This window comes from Camelus dromedarius, chromosome 15 (assembly GCF_036321535.1).
Source record: "Camelus dromedarius isolate mCamDro1 chromosome 15, mCamDro1.pat, whole genome shotgun sequence".
NCBI classification, from domain to species: Eukaryota; Metazoa; Chordata; class Mammalia; order Artiodactyla; family Camelidae; genus Camelus; species Camelus dromedarius.
This window is the reverse complement of record NC_087450.1, coordinates 24087925-24112240: the sequence shown is the minus strand read 5'-3', so window position 1 is coordinate 24112240 and position 24316 is coordinate 24087925. Positions and strand designations below refer to the sequence as shown.

General features: G+C 36.3%; 2 protein-coding genes across 5 annotated transcripts; one reads left to right on the top strand and one right to left on the bottom strand.

Moving 5' to 3' along the window:
- The first annotated feature begins 107 nt into the window (after positions 1–107).
- Positions 108–2688, top strand: RPS27A (ribosomal protein S27a). The gene is made up of 6 exons (XM_010989743.3): positions 108–169; positions 268–332; positions 777–831; positions 1235–1320; positions 1834–1965; positions 2504–2688. The coding sequence occupies exons 2-6, from the start codon at positions 285–287 to the stop codon at positions 2651–2653; spliced, it is 471 nt and encodes a 156-aa protein (XP_010988045.1). The 5' UTR covers positions 108–169; positions 268–284; the 3' UTR covers positions 2654–2688.
- MTIF2 (mitochondrial translational initiation factor 2) lies at positions 2571–23612 on the bottom strand. 4 transcript variants are annotated; one of them, XM_010989746.3, is made up of 15 exons: positions 23488–23607; positions 23008–23172; positions 21405–21630; positions 20905–21016; positions 18416–18587; positions 17788–17948; positions 16795–16971; positions 14798–14937; positions 11060–11184; positions 9683–9887; positions 9058–9310; positions 8289–8429; positions 6489–6653; positions 4498–4638; positions 2571–3802 (listed from the first exon to the last, which is right to left on the bottom strand). In XM_010989746.3, exons 3-15 carry the CDS (start codon positions 21621–21623, stop codon positions 3630–3632), a joined length of 2184 nt encoding a protein of 727 aa, XP_010988048.1. In that variant the 5' UTR covers positions 21624–21630; positions 23008–23172; positions 23488–23607; the 3' UTR covers positions 2571–3629. The 4 variants fall into 4 exon arrangements, with proteins under 4 accessions (XP_010988048.1, XP_010988047.1, XP_031322917.1 ...); XM_010989745.3 differs by lacking the exon at positions 23008–23172 and having other exon boundaries at positions 23488–23612; XM_031467057.2 differs by lacking the exon at positions 23008–23172 and having other exon boundaries at positions 16795–16857; positions 23488–23612.
- Positions 23613–24316: the final 704 nt, after the last annotated feature.

Below are 24316 nucleotides of genomic sequence, written 5' to 3'. Positions count from 1 at the left end.
GCTAGAGCGAGGAAAAGTGAGGTCAGACCTGGTCTGGCATGTGGCTGGACAGCCGCTGAGACAGCACTCAGGCATTTGGTGTAGCCGCCTAGGAGGCGGGGCCTCCAGGGAGTGCCGGGAAAGCCCGAGGGCCGGCGCGGCGTCCTTCCTTTTGGATCCGCCATCTGTGGTGAGTGTGTGCTGTGGGCCGCTCTCCCACCCGTGGCCTGCTAGCGCCCTTCCTGGGTCCCCAGGTCTCACCTGGTTCCTCCTTTTCCTCATCTTCAGGTGGGACTGCCGCCAAGATGCAGATTTTCGTGAAGACCCTGACGGGGAAGACCATCACACTCGAGGTACAGGCTAGGCGGCGGGAGAAGCCAAGGCCTGAACGAGGAAGGGCCTGAGGGGGATTTCGGGAGCCCTAGAATACGTTTCCGAGCCTGGGTTCTGAAACTTGGCCTTGAAGTGAGGTTTATCCGCTGAGCAGGGGTTGAGGGCAGGTTTTTGACGCCTGAAGTCCGAGCCTGTCGTCTCTAGTGATTTTAGTCCGGTAGCCAACGCGGCGGTCGCGCGCTGGGAGGGAGGCGCTCCCGGCAGGTGGGCGCGAGCACGTGGGGCCGGGCCGCAGCTGGCGGTGCTGGGGAGGAAGCCTGCGCCGGGTACAGCCCCGGGAGGCTCCCTTCTGCCAGGCTTCAGCCCGCACCGACTCGGGTCCTGGAAAACCTTCAAGTTGAATTCCGAGCGGTTTTTTTCTAGTTTTTTACGTTACCAATATGTTTGCATTTTAAAACTCATAGGTTGAACCCTCGGATACAATAGAAAATGTAAAGGCCAAGATCCAGGATAAGGAAGGCAAGTTAATATTTTGTAATTCAAACACTCAACTATAGAGGCTCAGGGGCTGGACATAACTGCTCGTGGTGGGGTGGAAAGAGGTCAGATTGTCAAATGCTTTTGAAATAGCACAATAGATAAACGTTAATCAGCGTGTAGTCACGCTGAGGTTGAGTTCACATGAGTTTGGACGAGCAATTTAATTTACACTAGTTTCCTCATTTGTAAAACGGTCTCATAAACATACTAAGTTAAGGTTAAATATGGTAAAATGTGTACATACTTAAAATTATACCTTGGCTGTAGTAAGAACTTATCGATAGCTATTAGTACCATTTCTTTGACTCAGGATTGTAAATCTTGAGCAGGTACACTTGTTCTGATGTCACTAATTTGTTTTTTGTTCACCCTCCTCCCTTAGGAATTCCTCCTGACCAGCAAAGACTGATCTTTGCTGGCAAGCAACTGGAAGATGGACGTACTTTGTCTGATTACAATATTCAAAAGGTCTGTTTGGAGGAAAGAGCAGCCCTTTAAGTATAAATGAATCTTATCTGGGAAATTTTGACAAATGCACAAAAGCGGGGAGAATAGCATTAGATTAGCAATAGGTTCGCAGGTGATGCCTACACCAGCATTTGAGAGTGTTGCTATAGGTTTCTCACATTCTGGATTTTGCAGATTGCATCCTGTGGTGTAATTTAATGTGTTCTTTAATCTATAAACTCATGGTTTATATAGAAATCAGATACCTCTTTTTTCTGTAAGACTCCCTCATCTGTGGTATTTTGTACTTTCTATCACATCTGGTTAGAAGATTCATGATGCTGGGTATCCAGCCTCAGTGGAGCACTAAAACACATCACACACACATTTTGCATGGGTATGACCATTAAACCTATGGCACAGTGGTATTATATAAGGAAAAGTTAAATTTAACTGTCAGCCATATATGGAATACATCAGTAGCGTTAATGTAACCAGCATTAAATCCTGTTTTGTCCTCTGTTCAATTAACAGGAGTCCACTCTCCATCTTGTGTTGAGACTTCGTGGTGGTGCTAAGAAAAGGAAGAAGAAGTCTTACACAACTCCCAAGAAGAACAAGCATAAGAGAAAGAAGGTAAAGCTGGCTGTCCTGAAATACTATAAGGTGAGCCAATTAGTTTTTAACCTATAGGTAATGAATTTTGTTTGCGTCTGTTTTCACATTCTTAATATAAAAGTTATATATGTGTATAAAATTATATAATGGGATTCACCTTTAGCTGCTTTTTTCCAAACTGAGGTTCTGATTTTGAATTCAGATCTGGGTTCAGGGTTTAAACTCTACTGCATACAAGTCTGGTTTAAAAAACAAATTTTTTGAGTAAAAGATTTATTTAGTAAGATGGACACTCCATAGACAGAATGCAGGCTGTCTCAGAAAGCCAAGAGAAAGCCCAAGAGGTTTGAGCTTGGGTATTTAAAATTAGATACACCATAGACGGTGCAGGCCATCTCAGAAGGCAAGAGAGCACCAAAGCTGAAGTTTTTTGTTGTACTACTGGTGAGGATTTGGGGTGCTTCGTTCCATTTGTAAGTACTAAAAACTACTACTGTGATTAAAAGGTTAAATATTTTGAGTCACTTAAACTAGATTTTGGAATATGTTGCAAAATTATCTTCACAGCAAGTTTATGCTTTTTTAGGTGGATGAGAATGGCAAAATCAGTCGCCTTCGTCGGGAGTGCCCTTCAGATGAATGTGGTGCTGGAGTTTTTATGGCTAGCCACTTTGACAGACATTATTGTGGCAAATGTTGTCTGACCTATTGTTTCAACAAACCAGAAGACAAGTAATTGTGTATTGGTTAATAAAAAGACATGAACTAACATTTAACTGGAATTTTATTCTAATGATTTGAAGAATGGATTTTAGGCATCAAATTGATCACAGTATTTTTTTGATAAAACTACACTTGGCCCGAATTACGTTGTATTTAATAGTAGCTGTCTGAATATAAGCCAGTTTATTAGTTTTTTGACCTCAGCACTTTGGGCCGGTAATTTCTTTTTGTGGAGGCTATCTCTTGCATCATAGGATGATAGAACAGCATCTCTGGCTTCTTACCCACTTAATGTCAGTAGCACACCGCCCCTCCCCACAACCAGAAATATCTAAATGACCTTTGGGGGTATGGGGTGGGGGACTACCCTCCCTCCGAGATTGAGAAAACCTAATTTGTGTGAATTGGCGTTATAACCTTGCCTGAAAAGCTGCTACAACTTAACTTGCCTCATACAGAGGAAGTTTAAAGGCTGAACTCTAAATTGCCTGAATTTCTGGGGTGGTTTGGCTGGATATTTACAGTCTGCAGTGCAACAGAACACTATTATTCAGTGTTGAGCGTGAACTCAGGAATTTAAATTCTAATGTTTGCTCTTTGGTACTGCTGACACTGAGAAATAAGGTTTCATAATACTTGATTGGTACCATATTTTGCCTATGGAGCAGAGTTCAGAGGGGGTTGCTTCTCTTCATATCACTGAACTAAAGCAAGCACTTGAAGTTTATTACAGTCTCTAAGTATTAGATTTAATGGTACACTGATAATTAACAAGTTCCTTTAACCACATTCTTTTACTTATTTCAGGATTACTAGTTGTAGACATCGTTAAGTAAGGTTTCGTATTTCTGAAGCGTTTTGACAATTGCATATGTTAACACTTGGTAGAACTGCCTGGTACTTTTTGACCAGTAGTGGTGAATTACTACCTTCAGTAAAACAAAACTAGTTGCTCTATAAAGCAAAATATTTACATTTTTAATGTAACTTTAAAATCCTGGATCCCAAGACGTCTTGGCTACAACTTCTTTTTCTTCATAACAAACAATATCATCCCCCACTTTAAATTCTATCTTTTCTTCATCCAAACTGAGACCACAGTCCATTCCAGTTTTGCTGACTGAAATATCATCTTTATGGTGTTTCAGTGAGATTAATGAGCCTTTAAAGAAAAAAAAAAGTTCATATACTCAACAAATAATGAGTACCCACTAAGTGCTATTGTAGTCAGTCTGGTGTTGAAAATTACACTAAAATTCTTAGAGATTTTACAGTCCTGTCTTGTTAAATGATGGGACTAAGTACCAAGGAAACCAAAAAAATGAAGTTAGCAGTAAACAAGATGGGATGCCCCCTTGCAGAGGACGGGATTGTATTCAGGACTCAATGAGATAAACTGGGATAAAGACGTTGCAGGCAAAGGGTCATTAAGAAAGGATAGAAAAAAATACGTGGATCAAGTGTAGGAGACCCTGCTCCACACAGTTTCTGAGGCCCACAACCTGAGCCCGGTCCCTGGTGCCTATCACGGCTCCACACCTTGGACCCCAAAGGCTCCTCCTGCCCACTTTCTCCTCTTGTCTACCCGAAGCAGCCTCCCTTCCCTATGCACTAGGATGATTCCCGCTCATCTGGGAAGGTAGTTTGGGGCAAATTTTTAGAACATTAGAAAATCAGTTGGATTAGATCCTGGAGGAGTCATCGGGACTCCTGGATGTTCAACTGGAGACCTCCAGGTAAGAGTTAGCAAAGAATGGCCTGAACCAGGATTATGGGAGTGAAAGATTTCAGATAGTTACCCAGGGTCATCAGGTTTTCGTGACTTGACAAGATACAACAGATTTTTATGTTGCTTACCTTTCCAAAGAACATGTCCGTTACGGATTAATTTAAATTTTTTTTGTTTTTCTAACTGTCCCTTTTGGACTCTGCAGCCAGCTACAGGAACTTTTTTCTTCCCTTCTGTTATAGAGAAGGTAGCTAGTATAGAAGCCTCACCTTTAGGAAAAAGAGAACATGAAGTTTACAGAAAAAAAAAATTCTGAGAAATACATAATTTCTGACATTCTACAGGGCAAGAATTAAAGGTAACTCATACATAGAAGTCCTGATTTTCTCTGATTCCATTATTTTCCTGAACACTATTAGAAATAAAAAAAAAAATCTTTGGGTTTTCTTGAAAAAGAAAATCAAAAATATATGTGGTTACCAAAATAATGAACAAAAGAAAAGTGGAACTTTTACTTTTTTGTTTAAATAAAATGCAACAGAAGATAACAGTTGATAAGTGTAATTCCTGTCTGCTCCATGAAAAACTAGTTTTCAGTTCCTCAATATATTTTCTAGAATGGATGATCTGTTGTTACCTGATTTATTTATTTTTTTATAGAAATCTATTTTTACATTTGTACTTTTTTTAAGTTGAATTACCTGATTTATTTTTATTTTTTTCCTGGTGGGGGGAGATAATCAGGTTTATTTATTTTTTAATGGAGATACTGGGGATTGAACCCAGGACCTCATGCATGCTAGGCATGCATCCTGAGCTATACCCTCCCCCCTTGATTTATTTTTAATCTCACCACTGGTAATTTATATCCACTTAATAGTAACTAATTCTATGACTCATCTTAATTTTTTTAGTGACGGAAAATTAAATTCCAATAATGACACTGTTAGACACTATAATGTACCAAATTTTTTGTACGGTTAGTGTTATTTTAGTGCTTACTCCTAGAAACCCTCATATGACTCAGTTTTCTAAATTGCTCTTAGCACAAGAATATGCAAATCTCTGATCATATTTAGTAGGTCAGAAAATCCTAAAGTAAGTTTATATTGTGGACCAAAAATGGAAATACTGAATCTCATCATGAAGAAACATCAGACTAATCCAAATTAAAGTACGTTCAACAAAGTCACTGGTCTATACACTTCAAAAACATCCAAAAAGACTCAAGAACTAAATGTAATCTGTGATCCTGCACTGAGGGACAAATACATATAAAGTACATTATTTAGACAATGGACAAAATGTGAATATGGATTGTGGCTTAGATAAGATTATTAATGTTAAATTTCCTGAGTTTTATATTTGTTCTGTAGCTTTATAAACAAACATCCTTGTTTTTAGGAAATGTATGTAAGAGCAAATGAACACAGTATCTCAAATTTATTATCAAACGGTCCAGGAAAAATCATGTGTATGTGTGGAGGGAGAGGGAGGACTAAAACAAACGGCAAAATGCAAACAACTGGTGAGCTGAGAAGGAGTTCCTTATACTTTTCTAGTAATTTTTCTGGAAATTTAAAACTATCATCAAAATTAAAAGTTAACCAAAACTGTATGTGGGGAGGAAAAAACAAAAAATGATTCAGTCTATCTAAAAAAAAAAAAAAAAAAAATAGCGTTTAATACAGTCAAGGGATATGTTAGAAAAAATATTTTTAAATGTTTGATATTTAAAGTAAATTTTCTTCTCATGGTGGATTTCTCTGCCAGCTACATGACAAAATCAATGGCTCATTCCACAACATTGGTAATAATCTTTATGCCTTCCACCCCAGTCTACTCTGTATTACAATTAGTTATTTATGTTCAAACTTGAGGGCAAGTTCTTACTGCCTTATTTGCCTTTGTATCCTCACAGCCAAAGCACGACACCTTACGGAGGGCAGGTGTTTATAATTCATATGAAGTTCCAGTGAACTCTATGGTAGTCATTTTTTGTAGAAAACGGGACATGTGTTGGAACAGTGAAATACATTTCCCTTAAACTTTGCTTTCAAATGTTATTTACAGGAGGTAAAATATGAATGTTTAAAAGTAACATTCAGTGAACACTCACCTATTACGTGCTCTTCCACATTGCAGGGCAATCTGCTGCTCAGTTCCTCCTGCAAATCTTCAATAAGACGGTAGATGATTTTGTGAAGTTTAATTTTTACTCCTTTTTTTGCAGCTGACTGCTGTATAACATTGGCTGCATTCACATTGAAACCATATATAACACCTGGCAAGCAGAAATACAGTCAATAAAATAGCACAAACATTGCATAAAACTGTCTTTCAAGCAGAAACTCAAATTGAAATTATTTCCTTTTACATAAATTAAAAGCAGGTAGGAAAGATGAGAAACTATCTTTTTTTCTCACAAAACTAGTTAATTTTCAAATTAATGAAAAGGTTTTATGAATTCTATTACGGCTGTTAAACAAGGAAAATTTCCTAATGATTTTAAAATCCAATCATTTAAGAAACATTAAGTGCCCATAATGTGCACCATAACATGCTAACTGAACCTTTTATTTTTACACCTGAGAAATAAAACAAAAAATGACTAGGGCTGAAATATTATTACATTATTTTAATAACAATTCTGTAATTAATTATAATCTTAAAGTCTATAGCTTTTGTGGTTTACTCTTAGGTATTCAGCTGGCCAAAAGATGTTCAAAGATACAGCTGATCCCTTAGCAACATGGGTGTTAAGGGCGCTGATTCTCTGTGTAGTTGAAAATCCGAGTATAATTTATATTTGGCCCTCCATATAACCAGGGTTCCTCCATATCCATGAATTCAATCAATCTCGGATTGTATAGTACTGTAGCATTTACTACTGGAAAAAATCCATCTATAAGTGGACCCACATTTCAAACCCATGTTGTTCAAGGGTCAACTATAGTTACTTAATTGGTAAAGTCCAAGAGTTATTTAAGAAATTGAAGAAGTTCCTTGGAGCTGACCATTTTACCAAAGAATAAATAATGTATTTAACTACAAACACCTTGAGGGTAGGGGAAACAAAAGCAAAACACTCTTGCCTTAAATAAGTGAAAAAAATCTATGCAAACAGCTTAATCAGGAGAAAAACACACCATCTTGAAAGTCTTGTCATTATGAAATCATTCCATACACGATACTACCTACATTACATAGTATAGTCAGTGCCCATAAAATACTTTGAGATAACCAGCATTACTGAAAACACCTTTTCAGTAGTAGAGGTAACATCCAACTCTAATCAAGTTAGGTCATGAAGTACCTCCTCCTAAGTGATTCATTAATCACTTAAAAATGGTGGTGCTTTGCCTAGATGTTAAACCTAGTTAAAATGATAGTCCTGCAGTCATGAATTTCCTTTCTGTGTATCATAAGTTCGATTAATAAACAGCCCCTGCCTTTTAGGCATTTAAAGCAAAAAGGAGCTTTTGGTCTAAGAAAGATATGACTTAAAAAATTATAAGTAAACAAAAATAGGCAGCCAAAAGTAGAAGATGAAGTAAAGTACTGAATAGGCTGACTGCAGGCTTAGGAGCATTCAAGTCTAAACAAAAGACAACCATGGGTTTGGTGGGGAACTGGGAGAACTGAGGAAGGGCAGTAATAGTACATCGAAAAAAACAATCAAGAAACACTACTGGGGCTTGAAATAGTTGTGCAAGGTTTCAGTACAACAATGACAAGTGGAGCTGTGGCTTTAGTACTGCACATCCCTTTTGCCCTCCATTGCTAGCTGAGACTGTTCTGTATCAAGAAGGAGGATGCTAAGGGGGGTAAATGTCAGGTGTGACTATCCAAACAACAAAAACTAGAAGCAAATGGTTCTAGGGAACTCAGTTAAACAAACAAGAAATAGACTTCTTACCATGAAATGTTTCAGCAAGGTTAACATCATTTTCACTAATATCACCCACACCAAAATGTACTAATTCTAGTTCACACTCATGTGAAGCATCATAGGTATCCATAATGTCCAAAAGGGCCTCAACGGAACCATCAACATCACCTAAATGCAGCAAAAATTTAAAATTATTGATGTTAAGAGTTAGGCATTAACAGACAAAAATGACAATAATCTATTGAAAGCAATAATAAGAATGGCATTTACCATGAAATCCACTTTTATTTAGGTTTATTATTATAAATATTTACTTAACTGAATAAAGTATAATGAACCAAATGTACACTTACCAAAAAATCAGCAAGAAACATGTTTACTAAGAAAATCTCCCCCCATGGGAAATAGGCAAAAAGGGGTAAAGGGCGTCAAAAGGTACAAAATTCCAGTTATAAAATTAGTATGTCACGGGGATATAGTACATAGCATGGTGACTACAGTTAATAAAACTGTATTGCATATTTGAAAGTTGCTAAGAAAGTAAATCTTAAAAGTGCTCATCATAAGAAAAAAACCTTTATGTATGGTGACAGACATTAACTAGACTTACTGTGGTGATCATTTCACCACACAAGCAAATATCAAAATTAGTATGTTATACACCTAAAACTAATGTAATCTTACATCTCAATTTAAAATTTTTTGGCTTAAATTTAATGGACCAAATTAATTGTGACAATAACAAAATACATATATTCCTAAAATGAGTTATAAAGTAAAATCTTTTAAGACTCACCTTTAATAATTATAGGAAGTACATTTGACTCTCTTTCTACTCTCTCTTTTAGCTTTAAGGGTTGCTGCTGTTTTTTCTCTTTGTATTTTATAAGTGATCTCTCCTTCCAGTGCAAAGTGCCATACTTCTCACGGGCTTTCCGATGTGCTTCCTGGTGTTCCTTTCGCTTTTCTTCTATTAATTTCAGAGACTCTTTATTTTTCTCTTGTTCTTGCTCATACTTCCTCCAGTCAACAACTTGACGTGCCCTTGGCTTTTTAGTGGAAAAAAAAAAAAAGACAATTATTTAACTAAATAAAAACCAGTAACTACTGGGTTAAAAGCTTTGCATTTTTCCTCCACTATGAAATTAGCTTAAGTTAAACACAAAACCACTAATTTTAAAGTTTCAAGAAACTTCTAAAACTTTAATATTGAGGCTTTGTGTAAATTTGAAATTATTTAAAAATCTTTTCTCAAATTATTAAAAATTCTATAGCCAAACTAAAATGACATCACTGGCTTCCTAATAGCCCTGATAGTACTGAATTATTTATTAACAATATTCTTATTTGGCATAACATTATAGATTGATATTTTAAATCATTATATCATATCTAATATATAGGAATTAAGCTTGATATACCTCAGATTCTACTTCAAGTATTTCATCTCCTGCAGAAGGGAGGTCTCTCCAACCTACAATTCCCACTGGCATGCTGGGATAGGCCTCATTGATTGTTTTTCCATTTTCATCAAACATTAAGCGTACTTTTGCCCAACTCTTTCCAGCAACCAGAATGGAGCCTTTTCTCAAAGTTCCTCTTTGAATTATAGCTGTAGTAACAGGACTAATATGAAAATAAAAGTATATATTCTTAATGCCATAATCAAGATGTCACAGCACTTTCTCAAGTAGAGCAAAGATAGTTTTAAGAGATTAAAAAATATATGTATAATAAGTACACAGGGAGTTAATTCCACCACTTCTCAACTTCTCAAGCAGTTTTTAATACTATAAAAACACTGCTTCAGAACAGCAACCTAAATGTCCACCAATGGGAGAATGGATAAAGAAAATGCAGTTAAAAAAAAAAAGGTCATACAATGGAGTATTATACAACCTTAAAGAAGAAAATCCTGTCACGTGCCACAACATGGCTGAATCTTCTGGATGAACATTATGCTAAGTGAAATAAGCCAGTCAAAAAGGACAATGCTGTATGATTCCACTCATATGAAGTATCTAAAGTAGTCAAAATTATAATAGAAACAACTACTAAAAGGTAGTTTCCAAAGGCTGGGAGGAAGAGGGAAGAGAAATCAGTGCTTCAAGAGCAAAGAGTTTGTTTTGTAAGATGAAAAAGTTCTAGAGATCTGATGCACAACTGTATAAATATATTTAATACTACTAAGCTGTAAGTTTAAAAACAGTTAAGATACTAAATATGTTATGCACCTTTTAGCACAATTAGAAAAAAAAACATTTCTTGTAAGGTTAGGATAGTGAAGGGTGCAGACAGCTAAGTGTTCTGACAGAATCCTAATCCCCTTTGTATAACTAATTTGTTAAGCAGTGAGAAGACCTCTTGTTGACAGGGAGGGAAATTAAAGAAGAGAACACTATTCCAACAATCTTACTATATTTATACTAATAGGTAAGGACACAAAGAATTTAGAAACACTGAAATGCAACAATTGGTATTTTATTCCAATTTATGTTAGTCTATAAGGCTTTACCAATTCAGTTAAGTCAGTGGGGAAAAAAAATCAAACAAATTGATCTACTTAAGTCATCTAATATGACTACTAAATGTATACATATAGTTGCTAAGGCTTGCTGATAACTGCATTTTTGTGTTCCGTGTGCTAGTACAATAAAATATTTTTCAAAACAAATGCTTCAAAAATACTATTCATGGACTAACAATAACATGCAATAAAAATAATATATTGGCATATAATCAGGTCACAAAAACAATGGAATAAAATGATTAAAACATAAGAATTTTAACAGTCCTACCCTCTTCCTTTATCTGTGAAAGATTCTATTACTGTTCCTTCAACTGGACCAGTAGGGTCTGCTTTCAATTCCAACATTTCTGCAAGAGCGACTGTTGCCTCTGCCAAAGCCATCATATTATCTCCCTTTAACAAGAAAAAAAAGTGTTAATATATTAATAAATATTATCTGTAAACATAAATACCTAGGTCAGAAAGCTAAATAATCCTTGACAGTTATCCTTCCTTAAACATTAAAAACATGAATTAAAACATGAATTATTAGAAGGAAGGAAGGGAAGGAGGGAGGAAGGAGCAAAAAAAACTGACCCAGAGACAGGTATCGCAAGGAACAGTGGCTATTTTTTTTTTAAAGGATGGCCACTAGTGCTTGTTAATACCCTTTCATAAACATGCTTCTTCCTCTCCTCCATTTGGCTCTATAATTGTGTTTATTTCTCACTTTCTTTACAGTGCTATTTTACATTTGAAGTTCTATCCACTTGAACAAACTTTCACTGATTTTATTTGATCCACTCAAGAATCCTGTAAAATAAGTAAATCAAACACTACTTACTCTTAGTAAATAAATAAGGAGAAAAGCACTGACTAGACCCAGGCTCTAAGCTATCCTCTGTAACTACCCAGCTGTGCAACCATGGAAAATCACTTCACCTCCCTGGATCATCTTTCCTCAGTTATAAAACAAAGGAGCTAGATAATTCTTTCCCTTTAATAATCCGTGTTTACTATGCTTTCTAGGGCTCCAAGATCATGCAGCTACTTAACTGCTGGTGGAACTGGAGCTGATGGACAAGAGACTTGTCCATTCTCCATGTTAGCTAAGAGATTGCTCACAGTTGTTATAGAGTATAAAACAGAGACAACTGTAAACAAAATCGACTGAACACTTTTCTCTCTCACACCATATACAAAAATAGACTCAAAAAAGCTTAAAGACTCACATATAAGACATGATACCATAAAACTCTTAGAAGAGAACATAGGCAAAACATTCTCTGACATTAATCAAAGCAATATTTTCCTAGATCAGTCCCCTCCCAAAAAAGAAATAAAAGCAAAAATAAATGGGAACTAATCAAACTTAATAGCTTCTGCATAGCAAAGGAAACCATAAACAAAACAAAAAGACAACCTACAGATGGGGAGAAAATATTTGCAAATGATGCAACTAACAAGGGGTTAATTTCCAAAATATACAAACAGCTTAGTATCAAAAAAACCCCAAACAACTCAATCAAAAATGGGCAGAAGACCTAAATAGACATTTCTCCAAAGAAGACATATAGATGGCCAACATTCATATGAAAAGATGCTCAACATTGCTAATTATTACAGAAATGCAAATCAAAACTACAATGAGTTATCACCTCACACCAGTCAGAATGACCATCATCAAAAAGTCCACAAATAATGAATACTGGAGAGAGTGTGGAGAAAAGGAAACCGTCCTACACTGTTGGTGGGGATGTAAACTGGTGCAGCCACTGTGGAAAACAGTATGGAGGTTCTTTAAAAAACTAAAAATAGAGTTACCATAACATCCAGCAATCCCACTCCTGGGCATATATCCGGAAAAAATGAAAACTCTAATTCAAAAAGATACACGTACCTCAGTATTCCTAGCAGTACTATGTACAATAACCAAGACATGGAAGCAACCTAGGTGTCCATCAACAGATGAGTAGATAAAGATGTAGTGTATATGTGTATGTGTGTGTGTGTATGTATATATATATATATATATATATATAACACAGCCTTAAAAAAAGAATGAAATATTGCCATTTGCAGCAACATGGATGGACCTAGAGATTATCACACTGAGTGAAGTCAGACAGAGAAAGACAAAAAATATATAATATTACTTACATGTGGAACCTAAAAAATAATACAAATGAACCTATCTACAAAACGGAAGCAGACTCGCAGACATAGAAAACAAACTTATGGTTACCAAAGGGGGAAGGCAGAGAGGGATAAATTATGAGTATGAGATTAACAGATATGCATCACTATATATAAAATAGATCAGCAACAAGAATTTACTGTATACAACTATATTCAATATCTTGTAATAACCTATAATAGAAAAGAATCAGAAAAAATACATATCTATGTATAATTGAATCATTTTGCTATATACCTGAAACTAAAATAGTATTGTAAATCAACTATACTTCAATTTAAAAAAGCTGACTATAAACATTTTGCTTACTCATCCACTTATTCCTAGTATTTGTTCCGATTTACAAAATGCTGCTCTGAAAAGCAGAGCTGGGGTTGTGTCTTTCCATGAGATAGTCCTCTGTATCTATCTTGGAAAAGAAGGCCTCATCTTACTTCTCCACCACTCTCTCCCAACTCCCTCCATTCCCCCACCTCTGCCATGCCTCCAAATTTTCCTGAGCAGTTCTATATCTATCTATCCACTGATCTGATGGTATCTGGGCAGAAAAGGTGCTCATGTCTTCAAAAGTTCTAATCTTGCCACCTGACTTTCAGAGCACAATAGCAATCAAGGTACAGTAGAAAAATAACAAGGTGATAACAAAGATGGCGTTTTATGAGTTTCAGAGAAAAAGAGGCATAGTTTTACACCCCCCCCCCTTTTTGGGAGGAGGTAACTAGGTTTATTTATTTATTTGTTTATTTTTTAATGGAGGTACTGGGGATTGAACCCAGGATCTTATGCATGCTAAGCAGACACTCTACCACTGAGCTATACCTTCCCCCTGGCCATAGTTTTACTATTAATGGAGGCATAATTTTTACTCTTAATGGAGGCTTAGCATCTTGGAGGTAACAAATTTAGAAAAAGTAAAGGTAAAATAAGACTTAATTGGAGGAAGGTGGCCACATATACTATTAACCCTTCAGTGAATGATCAGAAGAAAAACAGTCTACATTATAGGTAGGAGGGTACAGCTCAGTGGTAGAGCTCATGCTTAGCATGCACGAGGTCCTGGGTTCAATCCCTAGTACCTCCATTAAACAAACAAACAAACAAACCTAATTACCTTTCCCCCAACAACAAAAAAGAAAACAAAAAACCCCAAAAAAGTCTACATTATGAATAAACCATGGAATATGATAAGAATAGACCAAAAAAGTAAACTGTTACTTAGCAGCAACCTGTATAGGACAACAGAATTGGAAAATGCTGTCACAAAGCAGGTACTAAGCTTTCTTCAAATTTTTTGACAAGAAAAGAGTAATTGGTAATTTAAAAGGAAACAGAATTCATCATAAATAACATTATAAAACTTGCATCTATTTAATTCATAGAAACATTGTGTCAATCAATAACAAACTGAACCCAACCAAGTGTTTTATCGTTGTATTAATTAACTTTTTACTTGTTTAAATCTCTCTTAAATGCCTTAAGACATATTCTATAGTTTTTTCACTATAAAAACAAGCACTTTTTATTACCAACTGGATTTCATTTCTGATTAAAAGTCTCTAGCCTATTATTATACTATCCCCACATCATTCACCATTTATTCTCCTCATTCTAAGTATCTCATAGTAAGAAAAGCATTAGATTTAGACCCTATTTCCCTGGATTGGCAGCTGACCTTTCAGAGCCTAATTTCTAATCTGCCAAATGAGGATAGTAATACCAGCTTTGCCTAGCACTCAGAGAATTTTTAAACAAGGGAAATGATGTACGTCAAATGTTCCTTAGTTGTAATGCACTTCGTGAACACACTGTCTCAGAGGCGCCTGCACTTACCGTGAGTGCAGAGACGTGCACTGCTTGAACGTCGCCTCCATAATCCTCACACACCACGTCGTAAGCTAGCAGTTCTTTTTTCACTTTTTCAGGATCAGCCTCAGGTTTGTCACATTTGTTAATGGCAAGGACAATAGGAACTGACAGAGACAGAGTTAAGAAGAGTGCAGAGGATGACACTTCAATTCCAGGTATTCATTGTGAAAGACACCAACTTTCTCTGGCTTTCTCTTAACTCACTGGACATATGTATCTAACAAAGACCTAAAAGGACCCACTTGAGACCAACCCTACTCTACTTTCTACACATAAAGAAGAATTCCAGATGAGGGATGTCAAAACTACGATTATAAGCAGATCTGAACTAAGAATAGACATTTATGATGATTTAAAAAAAAAAAAAAAAAACTACAGTATTTGCGGTAGAGAAAGGCCTACCCTTAAACCTGAAGGCAAGATCAGCAACTATACTAGAGATAATCTCCAGAAAAAAATCAAGAGAACATTCTAATTCAATTCTAATCCCACTAGGTCATTTGTCTCTTTTTTTCCAGGAGCTATGAACTCATTGTTAAAACCCAACATCTCCCCCTGGGGTGAAACTAAGTATCATTATTGTAAACATTCTTTTAGGATTTATAGCAACTCTTTCTTCACACACTTAGCTCAGTGACTGACACAGTATATTCTCAATAAATGTTTATTAATGAATGAACCAAATAATCTTATAATCTACTTGTCATTACTAAACATACCCTCTCACTAGAGAACTCACAAAATTCAGAGATAATTCTCTGGCTGGGTTCCACCAACTCTGCAATTTTCTCAGGTATCAAAGGAACAGAAATTGAAAAGAGACACAAAAAAGCTATGCAATCCACAACCAACTATTATGAAAAAGTATATTCTATATCAATGAGCTGGAACTTAAGGGACTAAGAGAACAGGTATAGAAAGCACAATGTTAAGGAATTTATCTTCTCTCAACCAACTGCTTTTTTACGGGGACCCTGACATATTTATTACTAATATTTTTGTTATGTTTCCTAGAAACCTTGAGAACATAGTCCATGCCACAAAGGCAGATTTTAGGAATTAAAATGTAAAGAGAGGAACACTGAAGCTAAAGACCAGAATCCAAATGCAGACATGTCACAAATTAACTGTAATTTGGAGGAGGGGGAGAGTTTCTGCCACCCTCTGGGTCTTGGTTTTCATGTTGTGAGATGAAAAAAAGTCAAAACAAAGACAAAAAAACTAGACTAGAGCAATGATTCTCAATCTTTTTTTTTTTTTTTTTTTTTTTTTTTTTTTGCTTGCCATATGATACACTCCATCAGATGTACCTTCTCAAGACAACAGTTTTTTCTCAGTGGGTATAGGGTCACATCAGAATAAAGAATAAATATACGAAGTATGTTTGTGTGGTGTTCATTATTACAAATTTTAAATGGAGAAATAAGGGAGAAGATAGCCAAATGACTTCCCAAAAGTTTCAATTTTATACCTTTGACCAAATAAACACTTGTTTAAAGCAGATGAGGGAAAAGTCTCTTTCTAGGGAATTCCAGATAATAAATGAACAAGGAGTAAGAGTATAAGCACTTTGTAACTCCTAATGAATTTAGGTGATGGGTACATAGGGGTTCATTATTCTAGTCTTACTTTTATATCTGTTTAAAATTTCCATGATAAAAAGTTTTTTAGAAAGACTGTCACACCATCCCAAGTAAGTGAACAGTAGAAGGACTGTACTTATGGTCACAAGTCTCAAGTTAAATCCTGCTACATTCTTCCTAGTAGTCAATGTCTGCACGAAAACAATTCAACTGTCTTTCAGCCTTATTTGTAAAACAGGTATGATAATCCTGGGATTGCCAGGAAGATTAAATGGGCAAGATGTTAAATGGCCCCCAAACAGCGACTCTGTGTAGGAGATTCTTTAAAAAAAAAAAAAGTAACTTCCTTCCTGATACATGTAAGTCAGCCACACGTACCTTGAGCATCCTTGGCATGCTGAATGGATTCTACAGTTTGTTTCATCACTCCATCATCTGCAGCTACAACCAATATGACAATGTCAGTGACCTGAGCACCTCTGGCTCTCATTGCTGAGAAAGCAGCGTGTCCTGGAGTATCAAGAAAGGTTATCTTTTCCCCAGAAGGCAGAGAGACTGTAGAAACATAAATCCAAGAACACTAAGGACTCAAATATGTACTTCCTTAATATAAAGGAATATATGTAACATTATCAACACAATCAATAATTCTTCCAAATAATTTTATTCTTTCCGGTAACATACCAAGGAGACTTTTAGGGTTTTCAAGTAACAATTTCAAACTAAAACTCTTCCTATTTCTAGAATTTCACAAATGAGGACCGACTGGTATCTATTCTGGAGAAAGAACAGATTGATAGTTGTATAGGCAGCCACTCCTACATTAGCAAACACCAGCTGCACAACTTCCTTCTGCAACAAGGGCAATTTAGTACACAGTTAGAAGCTCAGGATCTGAGTCCAACAGCCTTGGTTAACCCTGGCACTTACTAGTTGTGTACCTTGAGCAAGTAACTTAACCTAAACAAGCCTCAGCCTCCTTATCTGTAAGTAGGAATCGTAATACCTACCTTATGATGCTGTTGTGAAGATAAAAGATAAAGCACATAAGGTGTTCAGCATGGTGCTAGGCACATGTTAGGTGTTCAGTAAATGGTAGCTATTATTTAATTATTGGTAGTAACATTATCACAACACAGTATTGAAGAATTTCAGGCTCATTAAACCAAACTAAGAATGGGCTACAATAAAAAAGGTATAATCTACTTATGGAAACTTTATTAACCATCTGCTCTACATTTCATCAAACCAATACTTTAAGCTTTAGCCTTCCTTTTACTTTGAATTTGTGTATTTCATACTACAACACTTGGCTTAAGAAAGTAATACGTAGGGTTCCCAAGCACATTGTAAGGTAATTTGTGTTCATACCAAGAAAGGCACCAATGTGCTGAGTGATGCCTCCAGCTTCCATTGCTGCCACTTGAGTTTTTCGCAGTTTGTCAAGTAACGTCGTTTTCCCATGATCAACATGGCCCATTATAGTAACAACTGGGAACCTTGGGGTTAATAAAGCTGGATCTGCCTGGGGCCTACAATTAACAGCAAAGGAGTTTCATGTCTTAAGTATCAGAAATACTTTATAGCCAGTGAGTTGGTTTGCAGTTACTTCTGTGAACTGCCATTAACAATAAAACCCAACATTCAGCTTTGATTAGATACACCTATTTTCCTCTTCTACACATACAATGACTTATGACAAAATATATAATGACTGCCCACCTACTTTTGGCATCTTCATAACAATGAGCAGAACTGCATAAAGTTTTAGAATTCAGAATCAATATACACACTTGGCAAACCAAGAAAAATAACTCTTAAAAGTTTTATAATAACCCAAATATACATTCTGATGCTTTAAGCATTTTGAAGAAAAGTTTAACCTGTATTCATACATCATTTTAATTGCAGAAGAAATTTAAAGGAAATCTTTCCATTAAAAAGTGTGAGTAAAACAATCCTTGGTCTCCTCCCCCCAATATATACAGTTAAGTTTTACCTTTTTACTGCATCTTTATTTTCTCTGACTTTTTCTTGTTTTAATTTGCTCCATTTTAACTTCATTCCTGCCATCTTTATCACTTCTTTGATCCAGACTTCATCTAAATGTGAGTCTGCTTCTAGTGAATCTATGTCAACAGCAGTGTTCATTAAAGATTCATATATATAATCTAGGTGAAATAAGATAAAACCTTTTAGCATCATGAATTGAATGTTCAAGAAAGTGACCTCTGTTAATAAATGTCTATATAAATGATACACTCGATGAGAAGAATAACTATCTAAGCTGTTTCTCTAATGTTAACAAATCACAAAAAAAGCTGAAAAGAAAATAAACTTTAAAATATGATACATTTATATTAACTGATATTTCTGCACATTCATAAATATTTGAATATTTACTATGTGCCTTAGGAACCATGTGAGCCATCAATAAAACATTAAATTGCATGTTGATTCTTGTTATTCAAGGTAGTTACATTCAATAAACTCACTGGGAACAGTTAATTAGCAAATACTGAATCATTGCTCTCAGGGGAAATACATGCACATTGCTTATATATATAGTAGTTAAAAATATTCACACATGAAAACTATCTTAAATTCAAAAGAGGTATGAATATAATATTAAATAAGCTTCAAATAGATAACTTTTACTTAAACCATAGCAAAACAGTTTTTGTTTTAGAGTACTGATCCGTATATTTTAATTATTGTATTTACTTGGTGATACAAAGGAATTATGGTTATTGGGTATGTGTGTGTGTGTGTGTTAATGTTTAAAAAAGAGAGAATCCTCACCTTTCAGTGATACAGAAGTATTCATGGATTAAATTATATATTAATAATTGTCACTGGCTTAGGCATACATTATGTTTATATTATTTCATTCTTTCTGCTTTCATATATATATATATATATATACACACACACACACACACATATACACACACACACACATACATATGAAAAATGCCAATAAAACGTTCTAAAAAATCAAATCTGTTACTAATACCATTTACAAAATCATATCGCTACAGTTTTCCCCGGGAAAATTCTGAATGATATGGCCATATCCATTTGTTCTCTTTAACTTTTCAAGTCACAAAATGATTACATAATTCAACTGCAAAGTTAAAAAACACAAGACAGTGCTAATTTTCCACTCTTTGTGAGGATATACATTCAAAATAGTGGTAACACTTTTAGGCAGGAAACACATTAAAACTCTAGATCTGCTGTGATTTACAAAATAACAATTGCTGAGTCATAATTTGGTCTGTGAATAAGAAAGAGCACTGGCTCTGGAGCCATACTCTCTAGGTTCAAATTCTGGCTCTACGACATACCAGCTGTGACATCCTGGGCAATTATTTATCCTCTCTAAGCCTAGGTTTCTCAGTCTATAAATGGGGACAGTAATCATACCTGCTTCTAGTACATTCTGAGAATTACATAAGTTAATACATATAAAGTACTAGTATATAGTAACAGCTCAATAACTGAGTTATTATTACTAGTTCTTTCTTTTTCCCAAGAGTTTGCTTCACTTGTTACTTTATTTTGCTACAATAGGCTATTTCTTTTTTACTAAATTTTAATGTCAGTTTATAATGAAAACTCAAATTTTTTTCCAATAATCCTAAATTGGTAATAAATACAGCAGTCTATTGTTATCCACAGGGGATTGGTTCCAGGACATTCCCTCCACCCTACCCTCCATACCAAAGTACACGGACTTTATATATAAGTCTCTTACATAAAACGGCATAGTATTTGCATATAACCTACACATATCCTCCCATGCACTTGAAATAATCTTTACATTACTTATAATACCTAATACAACATAATGCTATATAGTCTCTGATGTGCGGCAAATTCAAGTTTTGCTTTCTGGAACTTCCTGGAATTTTTTTTTTTTTTTTTTTTTTTTATTTGTGGTCTGTTGAATCCACAGATGCAGAACCCATGGATACAGAGTACCAACATCAGTGGTGCAATTAAGGAATTAAAAAATAACAAATAAGCTGTACATTTATAATAAAAATAGTATTATTAAAAGTTGTAGTTATTACTACGAATATTTTTCTGCTGGCATTACACTACAGATATTGTCAAAATGAGTGCAAAAAAGGAAATTAGGGAATTATAGAAAAACAAAAGAGTATAAATATGGTCCCTCAGTCTAAAACCATTCTTCGAACTCATTCTGAAGGCCCCCCAAATTTCTGAGAAATAACGCTTAGTTCATATTAAAAACTCTTTCCCACTTTTATTAAAAGCAAAATCTTGGTGAACTATATTTGGCAAAGAGCCAAGAAACTAATTAGGGTTTGTGAATGAAAGTGATAAATACTAGAATCACTTAACATCTTTTTAAACCTCCAGTCTAATTTGCATCCTTGAATGTCTTAATTTCATTGCAAATGAAATACCAGGTATTCCACAATTCCATATTTTTCCTCATAAAATTATCTGGCTTACCTATGTCTTTTTCCATTGCTCTGGCCAGCTCCTCAACAGTCATTCCAATCCATACCTCCACCTCCTTTTTAGATTTTCTTGAAGATAACTGAGATTTCTGTGACCTTTCTTCCTATTAAATATTCAGAATGTATAAAGAAGATAAAACTTTGAATGACAACTGAGATTTATTCTGGAATATCTACCACAGTCTTGGCTCCTAGTTCTACCAACACTCCCATAAGTAGTTAAACGTTGGAGTAAAATTTAAAACCCTGCATTTTTAATTTACTGTTACACACTGATTTGCAAGTAATCAAATTCATCAGCATTACTGAACAACTAACCAGAACTTCCCTTCCTCACAAAGATTTATCATAATGGTCTACTGCCTGGAGTGTAGCATTACAACGTAAATACTTCATAAATGACAAAATACTCAAAATGGATTTCTACTCATGGCTCTAGGCACTATCACCTCAGATCAAATAAAAGAGAAACTGACAGAAATATATTACTACCTTCTTTGTTACCAGAAGCCTATGTTGAGATAAAGCAGCCCTGATGAGTGCATCTGTTTGCCAGGGCCGGGCATACAGCTGAGCGGTCCACACCGGGTAAGCAGACGAAAACATATGCCTCCACTGTGCTAATGTTCTTCTTTGACACAGGCTATGCAGCTGCCTACAAACAATGTGAAATCGTAACAAGTTCTCCAACTTCAGTAACTTCTGGTTCATATTTCTCCTAGGAAGAAAGTTTTAAAATAATATTTTGGTTAATATTGAAATCAAGTTAGCAAATATTAATTAGGTATCTACTACATGCAAAGCACTGTGCTAGAGTAAATGAGTAAAACTGGGTTCCTGCCCTGAAAAGAGCTCAGTCTAGTCAGAGAGATGGGATTCCATACTATCTCCTGATATTAACTATTATTATTGTTAATGTTCCTACCATAACAACACTGAAATACAATAACAAACTTATAAAGGGCACTTTTTTCATGCTTGAAACATCAACTAACCAAACCACAAGTACAGAGGCTTTTTAAAAGTCACCAACCTCTTTTTCACCTCTTCGCTAAATACCCTTGGATGGGTGGGGGAGGGAGCACATTATCCCCAGTTTAATGCACAACTTCAAACATGCTGTATAAGAACTCATTATCTCCCTCTGCTAATCTCTCACTTCATCTCTTACACTCTTTGAGTCCTTTCACTCCTCCCTCCCAAATTTTTGTTATTCTGTCCCACCTGTAATCTTCAGCGGTTTCTCACCTAATCTTTGAGCCTTTGTATATGCTCCCTTTACTTGGAATTGTCTTTCAACCTTAACATTTTCCCCTCCTCCCAACCCCTCAACAAAAAAGATGAGTCAGAGTGGGAAGAAGGCACCCAATAAATATCTATTGAAAAATGCCAATACCTATTGAATAATGCCTTTTGAATACTACCCTTGGGATGAAAGAAGAGTTTATCGAGAGAAAACCACAAAGAACTCAACACTATAGCTCAGAACTAAGAAGTATAGTTTTTTTCTCCTTGAGTCTTCTATTCCATCTGACCTCAAGACTACATTTCTACAGCTTTGCTTTTCAGTGTTTAAGGGAAAGAGCAACTAAATACTGTAAGAAGTGTGTTTTCTCCTCAGCAAACATTTCCCGAGTACCATCTTCCAGGCACTGTATTTGAGGTTGTTGACTGAAAGTTTAACAAGCCGGAGTACCTTCCTTCAGAATTCAGTCTTTAAAATGTTCCGATATAATAATGCTTAAATACCTCAAGAATGGCACATTTAAAAAAATCTTATTTAGGTACATTTCCCTGGATTAAGACATAAAGAATGCTCAGGAAGCGCAAAATTCCTTGAGAAAAAAAATTTTTAATGGAGTCTGAAACCAGATTTCACAGAGACACAGAAAAACGGAATGCGAGATAAGGCCCGACAAGGAGATTAACTAAAGCACATACATATCGAGGCAGGAATTCGAAAAATACATTGGGGAGCAATAAACCAAATACCAAAACTGTAAGGAGCCTTATTTGGTACTTATTCCAAAACTCTCATTTTACAGAAAAGGAAAATGAAGTGAGAGAGGTCAAAAAGCCTTCTCCAAGGTCATACCGCTAGTTAATGATAGGACTAGAATACAGGCTTTCTGATTCCCAATTCTGTGTTCCTCCGCAGCTAGGATATTCTTGTCATGGAATGTGGAAAAGGATGTTGGAAATAATGAAGTTGCGTTGGTGGAAAAGTCTGAATAAAGGAGTTGGAAGCCTCGGAAGCTATCTGAAAGGTAAAAAGAAGTCACTGTAGAAAAATTACGGATCTGGGTTGGCTTCACCTCGAACCCGAGCCCAGAAAGCCCTGGGTAGAGGGGAGGCCGGGGCGTGGGGAACACCTGACGCAGGGCGCGGGGAGCGGATGCAGCCTACCGCTTCTGGTTGAACAACGCTTTCGTTACGCTTTAAGTAGGGCCACTCAGGAATTAAATGCATCATGGAAGGGCTCCCGAATGCATGGTGCTTATGATTTGTACCCCTAACACATTAGGCCGAACAATATATACCACCCGGGACGACCCAGCTAAGGGACCCCACTCACTTAACTCCTACATAGGGCCAGGGCATCCAGACTCTAAAGCCGGGCGGAGATCACCTTCCGGACCCGGGAAAACTGTCTGTTAGCCAGTCCGTCCCCGAAACGGTCCCCGTCAGGCTTCCGGTGTCGCCGGAAGCGGTTCTACTCGGAGTTCAGAAGTGGGACTTGCGAACAGTAGCTGTTGTGGGTGGGGCTCTCGGAGCCGTCTGGGAGTTAAGGGGTCAGCCTCGCGTCGATAATCGTTTCTGCAAATCCCTTCGTTTTCTGAGAAGTAAATTGCTGCTACTCTGTGTCTGTGAGTGACCTCGGTGCCCACCTTTCCCTTTCAAAGTAAAGTTGAACGGGGAAATGTGGGAGAAATGAGATGTCTTTAAAAGACATAGTAACAAGAAGGGAAAAATGCAAGGAAACGTGCGATAGACCCACTTAGTACAGAGCGGGGAGCAATTTGTCTTTCAAAAGTCGCCTCAAGAGGGTAGGATTGAAGTAGTAAAGCCGCAGTGGCCTCCAGTCCCAGCTTGTTCCCAGCTGTGTAGACTTGGGGACGTTGTATAAATTATCTATGCCTCTATTCTGCAATATGGTAATGATAGTAGTACTTAGAATAGCAGTAGCGGTAAAGTTCATAAAGCAGATGGTTGATCGTAAGTGTTTGCTGTTATGCTTATTAACCTCCTCCCAGAAATTAGCATTTCCACATCTTGATTGGACATTGTCTTTTGGCCCGTTCTTTTGACCACAACTATTCTCATGAGTCTAAGTATTGTTTTATCTCTGTCCTCAAGGTCTAACACTATCCTAGGCTAATGATGTGGTACATACAGTAAAGTTA